The sequence below is a fragment of the Colobus angolensis genome, unplaced genomic scaffold (genome assembly GCF_000951035.1).
Source record: "Colobus angolensis palliatus isolate OR3802 unplaced genomic scaffold, Cang.pa_1.0 Scaffold68, whole genome shotgun sequence".
NCBI lineage: Eukaryota > Metazoa > Chordata > Mammalia > Primates > Cercopithecidae > Colobus > Colobus angolensis.
In genome coordinates this window covers 5,316,845-5,336,081 of record NW_012120487.1, presented here as the reverse complement: position 1 = coordinate 5,336,081, position 19,237 = coordinate 5,316,845, and the positions used below count along the sequence as shown (strand labels likewise).

The 19,237-nt window shown below is 38.1% G+C and overlaps 1 protein-coding gene across 1 annotated transcript in view; it reads right to left on the bottom strand.

The window, feature by feature from the left end:
- Positions 1 to 19,237, bottom strand: part of ZFYVE9 (zinc finger, FYVE domain containing 9) — a 136,440-nt gene that overhangs the window by 54,913 nt on the left and 62,290 nt on the right. Inside the window, exons 8-11 of the mRNA XM_011926373.1 lie at positions 18,066 to 18,188; positions 15,502 to 15,657; positions 3,379 to 3,603; positions 1,078 to 1,160 (exon numbers count right to left, since the gene is read on the bottom strand). Of these exons, the coding sequence (XP_011781763.1) occupies positions 1,078 to 1,160; positions 3,379 to 3,603; positions 15,502 to 15,657; positions 18,066 to 18,188 (587 nt within the window). The remainder of the gene's footprint in view (positions 1 to 1,077; positions 1,161 to 3,378; positions 3,604 to 15,501; positions 15,658 to 18,065; positions 18,189 to 19,237) is intronic.

Below are 19,237 nucleotides of genomic sequence, written 5' to 3'. Positions count from 1 at the left end.
AGATCATTCTGGCCAACATGGCAAAATGTTCTCTCTATAAAAAATAAAAAAATTTGCTGGGTGTGGTAGTGTGCTCCCATAGTCCCAGCTACTCGGGAGGCTGAGGCATGAGAATTGCTGGGAGGTAGAGGTTGCAATGAGCTGAGATCACGCCACTGCATTCCAACTTGGGCAACAGAGTGAGACTCTGTGTCAAATAAAACAAAACAAAACAAACAAAAAAATGAGTTTTGCTACTTGAAGGAGTTTACTTGCTATGGAACATTGTCAAAGTGGTAATCTCAGTGGTTACTAAAAAGGGAGGCCCAGTAGATTGATTAGCTTGAGTTCACTAAACCTGTTTGGGGTAAGTTCTGGGAGATGTGACAACCATAGGCAGCTTCATAAACTGTTTATTTAATATCCAGATATCCAGGATTGATCCTAGTCTGTGCATATATGCAGCGGAGAACTTAGTGGACTCAAGCCAACCAATGTTCTTGGCCAACAGAGTCAGAACCTGTGCATGTGTGTAGGAGACATGAGAGAGCCCAGAAGAAAGGAAAACAATGAAGTTTAAATTCCAGTTCATATTCAGATCCATCAGCAGAGAGCAGTAGCCTTACTGGCTTGGGGTATCTGGGTACAATCTCTGACCAATCTCTGCTTGGATAATAACCTATAATAACACAAGAAAAACTCATAGAATGCCAGTCTTAAAATAAAAATAAGACAGAATGCTAGGTGTTTTATTTATATATTACTTCTAGTCCTCACAATAATTCTGCAAGGTTAGACAGTAAGTGTATAATCAGGCACTGGAATTCTGTACCATTTCACTTCATGTTTGCAAAAGAGTATATATATGTGTGTGTATATATGTGTATATATTTTTATATATGTATATAGGTATATATGTATATATATGTGTGTGTGTATATATATGTGTGTATATATATACTGTTCTTTATCTTCAGCATAAATCTTTACCTGCCTGAAGCAGCTTGGGCACAGCTACCAAGAAAATAATAAACTTGCTTTCTTCTTTCTCCCATATAAACTCCAGTAAGGACAAAGGAAAAACAATTCCTGACTTACTGCAAGAAGATTCATGATGGTATGCCCCGTCTCTCCAAACAATGGCTTCCGAAATCTGACACTGAATAGTGGGCATGGATAAACTATGGAAATGAGAAACAATCAAACTTAAGTTTGGCAACATAAAACTTTGGTAAAAGAGATTTCATGAGTAATACAATTTTCAAAATATAATTGTAATGGTTCATTAGAACATATCAAATTTTGGGCTCAAAAACTACTTGGCATGGTAGCAGACAAATCCTAAGCCATATTAAGTCTTCTGATAACCAGAATAAGCCTTTTGACGTAAATATTTCAAAAATGGCACACAATAGCCTGGCATAGTGGCTCATGCTTGTAATCCCAACACTTTGGGAGGCTGAGACAGAAGGATCACCTGAGCCTAGGAGTTTGAGACCAGCCTGTGCAACCTAGGGAGACCCTGTCTCTACAAAAAACAAACAAAATTTTAGCTGGGTGTGGTAGCATGCACCTGCAGTCCCACCTACTTGGGAGGCTGAGAGGTAGAAGGATGGCTTGAGCCCAGGAGGTCGAGCCTACAGTGAGCCATGACTGTGCCACTGCACTCCAGCCTTGGTGACAGAATGAGACCCTGTCTCCCCCCACAAGGTTAGGGAGCAATCGTCTTCAAACTGAATTGATACAATCCAGGAAAAAAATATCTCCTGATTCCTCTGTGCTCAGTAAGTTTAAGAGTTCACTTTTTTTTTTCCCCAACACATTTAAGAGTTCACTCCTTTTTTTTTTTTTTTTTTTCTTTTTTTGAGACAGAGTCTCACTCTGTCGCCTAGGCTGGAGGGCTGGAGTGCAGTGGCATGATCTCCTGCTGTAAGAGGGTTCAAGCGATTCTCCTGCCTTGGCCTCCCCAGTAGCTGGAATTACAGGCATGTGCCACCAGGCCCAGCTAATTTTTTTTGTATTTTCAGTAGAGATGGTATTCACCATGTTGGCCAGGCTGATCTCAAACTCTTGACCTCAAATGATCTGCCCGCCTCAGCTGCCTCTCAAAAGTGCTAGAATTAGAGGCATGAGCCACGGCACTCAGCCAAGAGTTCATTCTTCTATACTCCTAACCAGGATCCTCCTTAGGAGAGGCAAATCACAGGCTGGCTCATCTCTTGAACTTTATGGTTTGAAACATCTGTATAAAACAGGAAGATACATATGTTGTTCTTCTGCACACAATCTTTCCCTTTCCCTTTCCCTGATTCATTTAGCTGATTCATATATAGCCTTCAGAGATAATCCAGAGGCACTCTGGTTCAAGAAAACTGAAGGTCCAACTACTCCTTCATTCCTGGTCAAGTTAGAGCCCGTCTTGGAGCTCCCAATGAACTTAACTTTGAGCACAGGTTTTAACACAATATACTGCTATAATCATGATTTCTGTATGTATTCCTTATAAAAGTTCCCAAGAGCCTATAATCACGTCTTAGCTATTTCAGAATTCCCAGGATTCAGGATATATGGGAGGCCTTTATTAAATTCTTACTGAATTAATAAATAATTGGTGAAAGAATGAAATTGACTTGCTGAGAACACAGTTTTATGGTTTATAAAATAATGTTTCATTTATTCTCTCATTGGATCCTGTTAACAATCCAATATAAAATAAAAAGCAACCATTATTATTTCCAGTTTACAAAAGAAACACAATCAGAGAACTTGAGTGACCTGCCCAAAGTTACGGAGCTTATAAGAGGCAGAGTTGAGAATCTTACTCAAGTGGTCTGATTCCTAGCATGGGGCACTTTTAATTAGATGGAACTATAAAATTTAAAATCAAGCTTGCATTTAACCATTAATGTCTTTTTAAAAATCACATCTTAGTTGCACTGCTAAAGCCATGGGCAAGGAAGCTCTTCTTCTGTAGCATATTCCTTACCAACTGAGAGTGGTTTCCATTTCACTAGCTTCCAGTATGTTAAGTAAAATATAATTGATCATAACTGTTTTCCAACCAAGTGACAAAGAATATGCTCATCATATACAGACACTACAAAAAATAAAGTTACTTAAGTTCAAATTCATTTTTCTAAAGATGATCATGTTTTTTATCAATGAACTATAAAAGCAGTAAGTTTACAAGGTATACATAATCAACTTTCTCATTCGTTATTTTCAGTGCTTCCCATTACGCCCAATATGCGCAGACACTGGCCAAATTTAGTTTAGCTATTTCAAAAGACTATTTCTGCTGAATTATATCACCAAACGGAGGGCTCTGAATATTTCAGGCATTCTTTAGTCATCATGCCTTGGTCATGTGGCTTTGAAAAACGTGTTTTTATTACTTACGTCGATATTCAGCTCCAAGTCTCAACATCAGACGGATAGGAAATACTTTAGCCCAAGGAGTTTCCCATTTCTGGATAAGAATCCCAAACAAGTAAGGTGGGGTTGGGAGTACTAGGTCTTGCAGTGACTGGTAGGTAGATGTCACATATAAGAATCCACCATGTTCTTTACTTCCAAGGAAACTTTGACTGAAGAAGGAATGTCCCAAGTTGCTCACCACATTCCCTAAAAACAAAAAAGTTCGTTACTTTGTATCAATAAATTAATCGTATTTGGCAGGAATGCAGTGGCACAATCTTGGCTCACTGCAAGCTCCACCTCCTGGGTTTACCCCATTCTCCTGCCTCAGTCTCCCGAGTAGCTGGGACTACAGGCACCCGCCACCATGCCTGGCTAATTTTTTTGTATTTTTAGTAGAGACAGGGTTTCATTGTGTTAGCCAGGATGGTCTCGATCTCCTGACCTCATGATCCACCCGCCTCAGCCTCCCAAAGTGCTGGGATTACAGGCGTAAGCCACCGTGCCTGGCCAGTTAATCATATTTTTAATACACATTATTATGCAACACTGGGCTGGATGGACACTACCAAACAGTAATTCCCAATCTTTCACTATGAAAGACTTACATTTAAAAAGCTGATTTTTAAATATATGGCATTTATTTATTTATTTTTTATTTTTTATTTTTTTTTGAGACGGAGTCTTGCTCCGTCGCCTGGGCTGGAGTGCAATGGCCGGATCTCAGCTCACTGCAAGCTCCGCCTCCCGGGTTTACGCCATTCTCCTGCCTCAGCCTCCCGAGTAGCTGGGACTACAGGCGCCCGCCACCTCGCCCGGCTAGTTTTTTGTATTTTTTAGTAGAGACGGGGTTTCGTCGTGTTAGCCAGGATGGTCTCGATCTCCTGACCTCGTGATCCACCCGTCTCGGCCTCCCAAAGTGCTGAGATTACAGGCTTGAGCCACCGCGCCCGGCCATATATGGCATTTATTAAATGAAAATTTGGTTTCCAATTTTATCAGGGCTTCTAAAGAGCATAAACTAAGTTACATTATCACACTGTTGAAGTTTGTCTAGATAAAAGCCAAAAATATTGATGCCTTCCTTGGTTAAATTGTATAGCTTTACTGTATGAATTGCTTTAGAGGTCTCAAGAATATCGCCTCAAAGGTCATAAAGAAATATTCAAGGCCAGGAGCGGTGGCTCACGCCTGTAATCCCAGCACTTTGGGAGGCTGAGGAGGGTGGATCACGAGGTCAGGAGTTCCAGACCAGCCTGACCAACATGGTAAAACCCCGTCTCTACTAAAAATACAAAATTTAATCAGGTGTGGTGATGTGCACCTGTAATCCCAGCTACTCAGGAGGCTGAGGCAGGAGAATCACTTGACCCTGGGAGGTGGAGGTTGCAGTGAGCCAAGATTGTGCCACTGCACTGCAGCCTAAGCAATAGAGAGGCTCTGTCTCAAAAAAGAAAAAAAGAAAAGAAATGTTCAGATTAGGAAGCTGCTGTCACCAAGCTTATAATTTCACTGGGTGAAGAAAGTCAACTCATGAACATAATGAATTATGGTAATAAGTAGAGTTATAAGACATTAAGGGAAGATGAGGATTTATGAAGATGGTACCACAGACAAGTTTGTTTTGTTTGTTTGTTTGTTTTTAGATGGGGTCTTCCTCTGTCACCCAGGCTGGAGTGCAGTGGTGTGATCTTGGCTCAATGCAGCATCTGCCTCCCAGGTTCAAGCAATCCTCTCACCTGAGCTTCCTGAATAGCTACGGTTACAAACATGCACCACCATGCTCAGCTAATTTTTTTCGTATTTTTAGTAGAAACAGGGTTTCACCATGTTGGCCAGGCTGGTCTCAAATTCCTGACTTCAAATGATCTATCCACCTTGGCCTCCCAAAGTGCTAGGACTACAGGAGTGAGCTACTGTGCCTGGACAGGATTTATTGTTTATAATTTTTTGAGAGAAATATGAAACATAGCTCTGTAATTTAGGGCTTATTTAAATTCATATTAAGTAGGTTTCTCTCTTTTTTTTTTTTTTTTCTGGAGAGAGAGTCTTGTTCTGTCACCTACTCTGGATTACAGTGGTGCAATCTCAGCTCACTGCAACCTCTGCTTCCCGGGTTCAAACAATTCTCCTGCCTCAGCCTCCTGAGTAGCTGGGACTATAGGCACCCACCACCATGCCCAGCTGATTTTTGTATTTTTAGTAGAGATGGGGTTTCACCATATTGGCCAGGCTGGTCTCAAACTCCTGACCTCAAGTGATCCACCCGCCTTGGCCTCCCAAAGTGTTGGGATTACAGGTGTGAGCCACCGTGCCTGGTCAAGCCATTTTATAATTCAAAATACTTTTGTGAATGAAACAGTAACAAACATATCAACCCTTCATTAAGGAGACATTTTCCTCAGTTTAGAATTGCAAAAGGACTTCCTGACAAGAGCTGCTCAATGATGGAACAACAAATGTGTTCACTTGCCACGTATGAGCTTCCTTTGATACCTTTGAAAGCAATAACACCAAATGAAGCAATCTCCATCAGAGAAATTAATGCTTACTTTTCTTGAAAACGAGAGTTCATTCTTATAATGGTTATGCGTCTTTGCATCCTTGATTTTAGCGGATAGGTATCCTGACAGTAGGAACCACAAGTGAAGGGAATAACTCCCCATTAAACTCAGAGAAGCTTTGTGGTTGAAAGTCATGTTCACTTAAACATTATCATCTATATTTTACATTTAAGGTAGTACATTCAGGAATTTAGGGGTAGTACCCTTGCTCCAGGATTACCCAGGTCTGGCTGCACAATTAAGCTGCTGGGCCAGATCTATAAAAACAAAAGAATTGTCATATCAATGTAGCAGTACGGCATTTTGAAAAATAAATTGCAGATTTTGGAGTCCCAGAGATACGGGTTTGAATGCTAGTTTGATTATTCACTATTGTGGGATTTGGGGTAAGTTACTTCTCTGAGCCTCAATGTCCATGTAAAATGGAAGGAGAAACTAAATTAAATTCCAGATGTGTTATAAAGCATAAATGAAAGGAAATCTATAAAATGACTAACAGGACCAGCAACACTGTATTCTCAAAAAATTGTAACTATTATTATTCTAATGCAAATATACATATATTGATCAGCCAAATATATGATTTTGGGGGGGATTTTCAATGATTTTAGAGTGAGATTTAGATAAATTTAAATTTTTTCTGGCAACCATTGCAGAATCAAGGATACAGTGTCAGGAACTTTAGGGAGATCAGATCCCCAAATTCACCTTTGCCTCTTTACTACTACTCTTGATTCTGGAATTCTAGGATACAATGTAAGAGATACTTCATACAAAATTCAACAGATAATTTGTCAAAGAGAAAAAATTTGTTTTTCATCTCTTTATCTAGCTTTGGTGAATAAGGAGGAGAATAGGGAATTAAAGAAAGAGATGCTTTCCCTCCACAATGTAAGGTGCATGACAGCATTCCTCTAATTCTATCAATGGCATGCTATGGTTTGAATATATTCCTGAAAAAGTATGTGTTGGAAACTTGGTGCTAGGAGGTAAGGCCTCATGAGAGGTGACTGGACTAATGCTGTTATCCTGGGAGTGGGTTTGTTATGAAAGGACAAGTTCGGCCTCCCTTGTGCACATGCCCTCAGGCACATGCACATTCTTTCTCTCTCTTCCCCACCCCATTTGCCCTTCTGCCATGGGATGATGCAGCAAAAAGGTCCTCACCAGATGCCTATCCCTCAACCTTGGACTTTGCAGCCATGAGAACTATAGGAAATACATTTCTGTTCATTATATATTATCCAGTCTGTGGTATTCCATTATAGCAGCAAAAATAGACTAAGACACGGTGTAATGTTTATATTTCACAAAGATTGTCCTAGCTTAGAGGTGAAAAATATGTTGGCTTAGTACTCAAGGCACTCACTCATTATTCCTTTGTAATTTCCCCATTAGAGCCTAGAATCTATTAGCAGTTATTTTCCACAGATATTGATTTCCTTTCTGCCTCTTCCATTTAACACTCTCTTCATCCCAATCACAGATTCTTCACGAAGTCCCCTCTCATTATAAAATATATCTTTTATCTTTTAAATATTTATTACTTTAAAAAAATGTAGATTACCAATAATGACTGATTTAGACTGTCATATACTATCTCATCTACAAACAAGTAACACTGCACAAGTGTAGATACTGGCAAAAATAAAACAGTGGGTATAAGAATTTGACAAAGAAAGGAAGGCTTTCATCTGAAGACCTAATCTGAGGCTCTTGAACGCATAAAGTCTGTTATGTACTAATTTATATAGGTACTTCTCGATGACTGCATTCAATGCCATGAATCCACAGAACTAACTTTATATATACCCCAAGACTAGTGAAGAACCCATATAACTAAAATGACACAAAATCTTGTTTCTGAGTTTAAATGACCTGGTAAAGATGTTAAATGCTTTATTATCAATGGTTTATAAAGTAATTTTACATAACATTAATGAGATAATCATCAGATCAGTGCTAGCAGGTAAGCAGAACGGTACCATTTCCCCGAAATTTGGGGTTTTATTTGACAAATGAAGAAACTGAAGCTTAGAGGTAGAGGTGAAGTGACTCTGAAAAGACATGAGGTAAATAAGTGGCAAAGTAAAACCTAGAAAGCAGATCTTTCAATCTCCTAGTCTTTGTATGTCACACAGTCTTTCAAAAAATATACAGATACAGTAATTTACAATTTTCCATCTTTAATTTGGAATTTAAACTATTTTTCAAATCCTTACAAGTAGCCAGCCATCTGTAAATTCAATTCAAATATAACTTAAATATCTATGTGACAATAGCTTCCTTTTGTTTCAAAGCATATTAATCCTCACATCAACTCAAATGGAACCATTTCCAAGCAAATGGTTCATTCATTTTAATAAATACTAATATTTCTTTCTTTTTTTTTTTTTTGAGACAGAGTCCCGCTCTGTCACCCAGGCTGGAGTGCAGTGGCATGATCCCAGCTCACTGAAACCTCCACCTCCCAGGTTCAAGTGATTCTCCTGCATGAGCTTCCCAAGTAGCTGGGACTATAGGCGCGCACCAACACTCCTGGCTAATTTCTGTATTTTTAGCAGAGACAGGGTTTAGCTACTGTTGGCCAGGCTGGTCTCGAACTCACGACCTCAAGTGATCTGCCTCCCTCGGCTTCCCAAAGTGTTGGGATTACAGGCATGAGCTACCGCGCCCAGCCAATAAACACTAATATTTCTAAGTGCTAATACGACTAAAATTCAAGCCATCAAAAGAATTTAGAAAGTTTCTTGGAGTTCTTTGTAATGCAATAAACTGAAGTTATGCATGACTACTTCGTAAAAGGTCATGTCCTCAGTTTAGTGTATCTGTGAGATTGATCATGAAAGCTCAAGAGGAGTCAGGTCAGGTGGCTCATACCTGTAATCACAGCCCCTTGAGAGGTTGAGAAGGAAGGATCACTTGGGCCCAAGGAGATCAAGGCTGCAGTGAGTATGCTATGATGGCACCACTGCTACCCAGCCTGGGTGACAGAGCAAGACCCTATCTCTTAAAAAAACAGCTCAAGAGACACTATAGTACTTCTTATGGTTCAAAACATGAGATTTACAGACTACATAAGTGAGTTTAAACCTGGGTTCAGCCACTTACCACCTAACTGTGTGATCTTAAGTTACTTAGGCCTTCGGTGTCTTTCATTTTCCTCATGTGTAAATAGAAACAGTAACAGTATGAATCTGAGTTGCACTTTAGAAGAAATAAAATAGTGTACATAAGGCAATGAATACACTGCTTAGCGTATATTAAGTGCTCAAAAATGTTAGGTATTTGTCTTAAATCACCTCTTCATAAATAGTTCCATGTAACTTTCTCATCAGTTGAAAAATTACTTTGCAAAGAGGCCAGGTGCAGTGGCTCACGCCTGTAATCCCAGCACTTTGGGAGGTTGAGAAGGGTGGATCACGAGGTCAGAACATCAAGACCATCCTGGCTAACACAGTGAAACCCCATCTCTACTAAAAAAAAATACAAAAAATTAGCCAGGCATGGTGGCGAGCACCTGTAGTCCCAGCTACTCAGGAGTCTGAGGCAGGAGAATGGCGTGAACCCGGGAGGCAGAGCTTGCAGTGAGTAGGGATTATGCCACTGTACTCCAACCTGGGCAACAGAGCGAGACTCCGTCTCAAAAAAATAATAATAATAATTACTTTGCAAAGCTACAATACCATAATTCTAATAAATTTAATTTACCAAAAGGTTCAGAATTTGAAAAATAAAATAAAAACATGAACCATGACATGATGTTATTATTATTATTTTTTTAAAGATAGGGTCTCACTGTGTCACTCAAGCTGTAATGCAGTGGTGCAATCATAGCTCACTACAGCCTCAAATTCCTGGGCTCAAGGACTCCTCCCACCTCAGCCTCCCAAGTAGCTGGGATTACAGGGATATGCCATTAGGCCTAGTTAATTTTTTTTTTTTTTTTGGTAGAAATAGGGTCTCATTATGTTGACCAGGCTAGTCTCAACGTCCTGGCCTCAAGCAATCCTCCTGCCTCAGCTTCCCAAAGAGAGAGCAAGAGGGGAATGAACCCCCTCCTTTTATAACAGCACTAATCCCGTCCATAAGGGTAAAGCCTTCATGGTCTAATCACCTCTTAAAGGTCCCACCTCCTAATATTGTTACAATGGCAATTAAAGTTCAACATGAGTTTTAGAGTGGACAAACACCGAAACCATAACAATACCAAACACTTTCTTACCAATAAAAGATTAGACTGGACACGGTGGCTCACACCTGTAATCCCAACATTTTGGAGGGCCCAGGCGGGTGGATCACCTGAGGTTTGGGAGTTCAAGACCAACCTGGCTAACATGGTGAAACCTTGTCTCTACTACAAACACAAAAATTAGCCAAGTGTGGTGGCATGCGACTATAGTTCCAGCTACTTGGGAGCTACTTGTGAGGCTGAGGCAGGAGAATCACCTGAACCCGGGAGGCAGAGGTTGCAGGGTGCCAAGATCGCAACACTGCACTCCAGCCTGGGCGACAGAGCGAGACTCTGCCTCAAAATAAATAAATTAATTAATTAAATTAAAAACAAAAGATTAAGGGAGTTCAGAAGAGATTACTTCTGTCTAGGAGGACCATCAAGAAAGAATTCATGGAGAAAGTGGTCTTTAAGATTTAGGACAACTGACAGGATTGAGACAGTTGGGGTGTTGGGAAATAGCATGGTTGGGAGTAGCATAATCATGGGTAATGAAATGGAAAATCATCAGAATATACATAAAATGAACCAAGAAATGTTTCGTTTGGCTACAATGGAAGTATGGAGAGATGACTAGCGGGAAATGAGACTAAAAATTTAGGAACAGATCATGCAGAATACTGAATGTTGGAGCGCAGTTAATTCTAAAGGCAATACAAAGCCAAAGAAGCTTTTGAGTAAGAGAGGGAAACAACCAGAGATTAACTCCAGAAATAACAATCTGGTAGATACAAGTCCAACTTCATTCAAGTCTATATTCAGAATAGATGGTTTGCAAAAAACAGGTACAAAATATGGAGGAATGAATAGGAGACAGGGAGAAACAATACACAGTCTAGAACCTCCGATGGCACTGTCATAACCAGAAGGCATTCTGAAACTCTCAGAACATAATTTCTCACAAATTATAATGTTTCTCTTCACTGCAGAATGCAAAAACTGTGCATGACAAAAAAGTGTGTGTGTATATACAGGTGAACCATAGATACACACACATAGATAGATATATAATACACATATGGTTATTAAATACCTGTAGTTTAGATTTTAAAATTCACAGGAAATTATTAAAAAGTTCATCCAATAGCTCCTAAGGCTTTTCTGTGATTTAGGGCAGAATAACCCTAAGCTAGTGATACAATATTCAAGGTTTCACACTCAGGAGAAATTTAAGATACAATTTGTCAATTTCACTCAATGTACTACACAGAAGAGAAAAATAATAAATTGTGGTAATTTTTTTTTTTTTTTTGAGATGGAGTTTCACTCTTGTTGCCCAGGCTGGAGTGCAATGGCATGATCTCGGCTCACTGCAACCTCTGCCTCCAGGGTTCAAGCAATTCTCCTGCCTCAGCCTCCCAAGTAGTTGGGATGACAGGCACCCACAACCACGCCCGGCTAATTTTTTGTATTTTTAGTAGAGACAGGGTTTCACTATGTTGGACAGGCTGGTCTTGAACTCCTGACCTAAGGTGATCCACCTGGCTTGGCCTCCCAAAGTGCTGGGATTACAGGTGTGAGCCACCACGGCTGGCCTCCGATCATTTCAGAACAGTAGCCTCCAACCTTTTTGGCACCAGGGATGGGTTTTATGGAAGACAATTTTTCCACGGACTGTGGAGGAGGGGAGATGGTTTCAGGATGACTCAAGTGCATTAAATTTATTGTGCACCTTATTTCTATTATTATTACATTGTAATCTATAATGAAATAATTATACAACTCACCATAATGTAGAATCAGAGGGATCCCTGAGCTTGTTTTCCTGCAACTAGACTGTCCCATCTGGGGGTGATGGAAGACAGTGACAGATTATCAGGCATTAGATTCTCATAAGGAGCACACAACCTAGATCCCTCACATGTGCAGTTCACAACAGGGTTCGCACTTCTATGAGAATCTAATACCGCTGCTGATCTGGCAGGAGGCAGAGCTCAGGCAGTAACGTGAGTGATGGGGAGAAGCTATAAATACAGATGAAGCTTCACTTGCTTGCCTGCCACTCACCTCTGCTGTGTGGCCTGGTTCCTAACAGGCCACCGACCAATACCAGTCCATGGCCTGTGGGTTGGGGACCCCTGTTTTAGAATACCCAAAATATGTTTTTACTTATTAAAAAATTTATAGTGAAATGTATCAAGCTATTACCCTGATTATCTAAAAATAGGATTCTTAATAAATATGTATAGTATATAGATAATATATCTGTGTTTTTTAAGAACTGACATATTATTAATGGATACACAGAGGCAACTGACATAATGTAAAGAATACTGATCTGGAAGCTATAGTCCTAATTCTGCCACCAACTTGGTCTGTGATTTAGGTAAGCCATTCACACTTCTAGGTCTGATTTTCCTTATCTAAAAAATGAAGAGTTTGTATTAAATTATCTAAAATGCTTTCTAGTCCCAATATTGGATGAGCTGTGAAATGATTCCTATTCAAGGAAAAACTCCTTCATCTTATTTATGCTTTTGAAATGTTATTTCCTTACATATACATCTATATGTTCACGTCCCTATCCTACATTATAGAAAGTATTTTTAGTTGGCTTAGATGTATTATAGTCTGACCTTGAGACTATCATTAGTATTGTGTAATCAGTTCCAAGTATTTTTGTTGTTTCAAAATTTTTGCAATTTAATAGTTCAAAATGGACTCAACTGACATATAAGTATCCTTTTTAAAAAATATAACCATTTATGCTAAACATATCTTAATAATTCACACAATAATTCACATCCTCTCCTTGCCGAGAGAGGCTGTCTATCTCCCAGGATTCCATCTACGGATGTAGTCTCTTCACACGGGCCTATCCCATTTACAACCATACTCTCAACTATCCCGTAAAAGCTGTGTCTCCCAAATCTGTATATCTTAACTCAGACCTATCTTCTGGGATCCATACCCATATATTCATCTGCCATTTTCATGTTTCATCTGATGTCATTATTTCAAATTCAGCACATTGAACAAAGAATTCCCTTTCCTCTGCCAAATCTGTTCTTCTATTCACCATCTTGATGAATAAGACCAACATACACTTAGGTGCTCAAGCGAGGAATCTGAGGCCAACCTTAACTTGCCCCCTCTAACCCCCCATATCCAATTAGTTACCAAATCCTACTGAATTGAAGCACCACATCTTTCATATCTCTCCAGTACTCTTTATTTCCACTGCAATTATTTAATTTAAATCCTGATAATTTCTTAATTTCTTGCTGGATTCCTGCAATATCTTTTTAAAAAATAAGTTTTACCGAGGTATAATCTATATATTATAAAAGCAATAGATTTTAAGTGTACATTTCAATGAGTTTTGGCAAACAGCCATGTAACCACTATCCTAATCCAGATATAGAGCTCTCATCTCAGAAAGTTTTCTGGGACTCTCTGTAATTAGTTCTAGCACCTGCACCTCCACCTCACTTTAGGCAAACACTGACCTAATTTCTATCACCACAGATTAATTCTGCCAGTTTCAGAAAATCATATAAATGGAATCATCCAATATGTACTTCTTTGTGCCTGGCTTTTGCTCAGCATGTCTGTGAAGTCATGCATGTTGTTGTGTACATCAGCAGTTAGTTCATTTTTACTGTTGAGCAGTATTCTAGTGTATGAATATACATTTGCTTATCCTGAAATTGCTTCTTAACTGCCACCAGACTCACGGACTTTGATCCATTTTTCACAATGCTTCCACAGTCATCTTTTTAAAATGCAAATCTGATTATGTCACTCATCATCTTAAATTCTTTCAATGGTTCTTCATTGCCTACAGAATAAAGGATGGGCTCCTAAATAAGACATTCATGAACCTCCCATACCCTAGTCTCTGACACCCTCTCAAAATCCACATGAACGTACAATTACTTGAACCTCCAATGCCATTTTCTAGAGTTTTTAAAAGTGAATACATTCAGATTGAGGAGAAAAGTGAAAGTTCCCGGTTATTTCCAGGACTAAATTCAGCTCCAGGGTATTATGTGGCCTGGAGGACCTGGGTGATTTTAGATTTAACCCTACACATTTTGGAACAGACAGGGTAAACACTCAAAGGTACTTCACAGGTATCGTGTGGTCAGTTTCCAGTGTATCACCTTGCCCTACGTAATGCTACACCTAAATTATTGTAGAGACTAATGAAGACATAAAGGCACAATCTTTTACGCATAATCTATATCACATTAAAAATACAACTATATATTCTGCTTCTGTAATTATTTAAAGAGCATTTTCCATGTTATTACATTCTTTTCATAAATATTGTTTTAATGGCCAAAAAGAGTTCTCAAAAAGATGCTCACATCTAATAAGTATAACACAGTTAAACTTTTCACCAAAACTAAGACATTTAGGTTGCTTCTGAATTTTTGTGTTAAATTTAGGTAATGCTGTAATAAACACTTTCATTCACAGAAGTGCATTTTATATTCTGGATACTATCTTTGGCACAGAATCCCACAATGAAAATTATTACATTAAGAAAGTCTGAAAAATTTATGGTTTTAATATTATGTATGAAATATTATCAAATAATACGTGAAAATAGCTTTAATACCCCAGTCACCCTCACACCATCTCCAAGTCTTCTTCCTCAAAGATAAATCCTATTTATCAAGTACAGATATTATATACTGACATCCTGTTACAATAAATGAGAACAGTTCAATTACACCATTTTTTACCTCATTTGTTAAATCAAAGAGAGGCTGACTTTGCAATGTCAAATAACACAATGTCATAATAAATAATTATAATGCCAAATAAATATTGTGCTTCTTTTCTCTCAATCTTAGTTTCTTTTTATGTTAATATCCTTAGTCTTTCCCAACTTCTAACCTCTATGCCTTTACTTTTAAATTGCTAGTTAATATTTACGATTTATTTTGGAGCCACAAGCCATAAAGTCATCTATGCTAATTGTTTTTGAAATTTGAATATTCATTAGCATTTACACTATGATTAAATAAATATTGTTAACCAAAGAAACAAGAAGTAAGTTACAAATATGCTTCCTTCTACCAGATACCAATATCCTGACCCCTAGGCCACTAAAAAGAAAATATTCTTACGGTTAGGTCACCAGATTCTCTTACAGCTTTGATTTCAGCCTCTGTAAAATAATAACCATACCAGGTACAATACTAAAATTTATAATTTCCTCAAACCATGGAAAGCTCCAACTTGCCACTAATATCAAAGACCCCTGCCATGCTTATGTCCAAAGTTAAGACTATTATCTTGTATTTGAATTCAAAATTTTTTTGTCATCTACAAAGGGAGCAGACTAAGTCATACCTGCTAGGGCATCCCGATAAAGCTGCACAAAGTGATTAAAGATATCCTTTGGCAAACACTTTTCATCTGGTAAACACTGTAGAAGAATGACTATCTCAGACTGACCCACTGCATGCATTCCCTTGGTTGTGAAACACCAACACTTCCTGTTCACATCTACAGATGGAATAAAAATATAAAAATAAAGAGATTCCTATCAATCCTTACTCTTAAAAAAAGTTGCACAGAAATCTATGTTACAATACAGCAAAGATTAAAATAGATCACACTAAGTCTATGTAATTCAACTATGAACTGTCACTGCATTGCGCCAAAAAACTATTGTAGAAAATAAAACATGCCAATGCCTCTGGCTCTTTTCTAAACACTTAGAAAAGATTGAAAAGGAAGTAAAAGAAATAATAATAAAATGCACTTAAAACTTTTAACTCCTATTATTAAAAGAAGCAACATTCTATTAATACTAAAATAAAACCAAACTAGGTATTGTAAGCCAATACATAGCCAAATGTGATTAAAGAACATAGTCTTCCACCGTTATATTTTTAAAAATCATATCATCAAAGGAAGTAATTACCTATGTAAGGCTAAAAGTAATTACAATAAAAGACAGTAGTATACCTTTGTCTTCAGGTTGTGACCTAAAGAAAATATATTTTATGTATATTTATTAAATTTAATATATGACCAAAAGATTCGAGCTATTTTAACTATAGTCCTTTCTGGGAAAAAATTCTAGATAATCAGCAACATGATTTCACTTGGCTTCATGCCATAAAAATTAGTGAAAAGGATGGCTTTTCTGAACTACTTAGTTCCACTCCTTCACTTTAAGGCTATACAGAGAGTATGAACAGGAGAAACCATATGTAGTCAAAAACAATGTTTAATCCTTGACACTTTTACTCTTCATACCTCAACACAATGGGATCCCCAAAGGAACTGAAAAAAGAGTCACATAAAATTATGAATACCACCCATGTAAATCAAAACAAATGTAAATCAAAAAAAGAAAGACATCTTTATTTCACTTTGGGAATCCTTGTTTTATGTACTTAAATAGGACATTCCTAATAATGGTATACACTTCAAGAATCTAGGTTAGCTAATTTTTTTTTTTTTTTTTTTAAATAGGGTTTCGCTCTGTTATTCAGACTGGAGTGCAGTGGTATGATCTCGGCTCACTGCAACCTCTATCTCCTGGGCTCAAGAACTCTTCCCACCTCAGCCTTGTGAGTAGCTGGGACTACAGCAGCATGTTACCATGCCCAATATATTTCTTTTTTTTGTGGGATGAGGTTTCACCATATTGAGCAGGCTGGTCTCAAACTCCTAGGCTCAAGTGATTCATCTGCCTTGGCCTCCCAAAACACTGGGACTACAGTTGTGCACCATGGTGCCTGGTCTTAGGTTAGCTAATTTCTAAGCAAAATTTATAAACTAGATATGGCAAATTGAAATTTCAAGCAAATTAATTTTAAATCTGATCCTAGAAGGAAAGGTAGCAAGCATTAATAACTGGCCAAACATATAAGAGTGTGATTAGCAAGTAAGCCAGAAACCCACATTTCATCAATGTAGAACTTCTAAGGAAGCAGTATATGTTTCTGGTTTCCAAAATCAACTTAAGTACACATGGAAAACTGCAGGATCGTTCCCCAGAGGTTCCTTCCTTTAAAATTGCCTATTAACACTCATTCATAATAAACACACTCTCTAAATAATTCTCAAATTTACTAGCTGGCACGGTGGCTCACATCTGTAATCCCAGCACTTTGGGAGACCAAGGCAGGCAGATCACTTGAGTCCAGGAGTTCAAGAACAATCTGGGCAACATGGTGAGAATCCTGTCTCTACAAAAACATACAAAAAAAATAGCCAGGCATGGTGCGCACCTGCAGTCTCAGCTACTTGGGAGGCTGACGTGGGAGGACTGTTTGAGCTCAGCAGGTGGAGGTTGCAGTGAACAGAGATCATGCCACTGCACTCCAGCCTGGGTGACAGAGTGAGACTCTGTCTCAAAAAATTCTGAAATACTATCATCTTTCTCATTCTGATGCCCATGATGCTAGCACCAAGAATTGAGAAGTTTCTTCTGAATCTCAATTTATGATATACTGAAGCTTTATTGTGTGTTAGCTAACACTTTTCCTAAAAAATGTTTTGCACCATAATTGAGGTTTCTGGGATTAAAACCTAGCATATAAATTATTTGAGTAGCCTGTATAATTTATCTACCACCAGTTATTCTAGTGGTAAGTTGTGATTTAACATACTCATCTCAAGAAGAACTTAAGTCAGATAAGTTCAAGATTTGTTTGGCTTTCCTCCATGGAGAATTCACCTACCTCACCCCTGTAACTAAATGTGAGAGTTTCAGTTAGTTCCACAGCTGTCCTCTGGGATATATTATTTTATACAAACCAACTTTTTCAGAACTCAGTGTTTAGTAAGATGTGGCTCTATATAAAAATACTTGTGTGTAATAAATCTGAAAGTTTTATGTACTATCTATGAGTCAGTAAACCATATCTAATTTTAATTTTTAAGAATTTATAACTTACAATTCACAATTTTAACCATTGACAACAAATTTGCATTTAAAACAAATACAAGTGGGTCAGGGCCACCATCCTCCAACTGCTGCATTACTGAAATCTGTGATGGTTTCTCTTCCACAGCATAGTCTGAAAGGGGAGAAAACAATGTAATAGGTTGGTTAAAGGGACAAATCAAGAAAGAGATCAGATGGAGAAATGAGCTAATTATTCACAGAAAAGAGACATGCATTTGACTTATCAATAGGTGCATATAGAGCATGGTTTGTATCTGCTGGCTCAGTATCATGTTAATAGTGCCCCCTTTTACTCTCAGAAGTGACCCACTCCACTTTAGATGATAATGTGGTTATTCTGTGTATAGACCTCTCCCCACAGTAGTTTGTGCCACAATCTAAAGACTATCTTTCTATTTAATAAAAAATTTCTAACTATGATAACAAGAATTTCACATAATAAATGTTCAAGACCGGCATTTAAAATAACTCATGATATACAAGTGATAATATACTAGTTACCTCTGGAAAGGATATCAAACAGTTGGGGTAGAAGAGAGCCCTACCTTTTACTCTATGATCTTTTGTACTGTTTGACATTTTTGACAATTAAAAACTTAAACTTTAAAAAATGAACCCAGAAAATAAAAGTATCATATGTGACTGGCTTCATAAAACAATTCCTTTAAGTATAATTAAAGAGTTTAGTACATATATCACTAAAATCACCAGTAAATCACACATAAGATTCTGAACATGAACAGGTTAATACTGAATGTAAACTCTTCCCATTTAATCTCTGGAAGCACAGTATGTGCTTCAGCACCTCATTTTGAATGACAGTGGTCCTTTCAGCTTGAAGTCAAATCATGGGTAATAATCACTGTAGAACCTAGAGATATGGTTAAGTAACTAAAAATCTAAAAGTTCAATGTTGCTTGATTGATCTTATATAAAATGCATCTTTGAGGGACAATCAGGTAGAACAAAGTAACATCATTTCCCATTTTCTAATGGAAATTTTAAAATTGATTTTTTGGCTACAATGGGAAATATCTACCCCATTATTAAAAATACTTATTGGAGGCCGGGCGCGGTGGCTCAAGCCTGTAATCCCAGCACTTTGGGAGGCCGAGACAGGTGGATCACGAGGTCAGGAGATCGAGACTATCCTGGCTAACA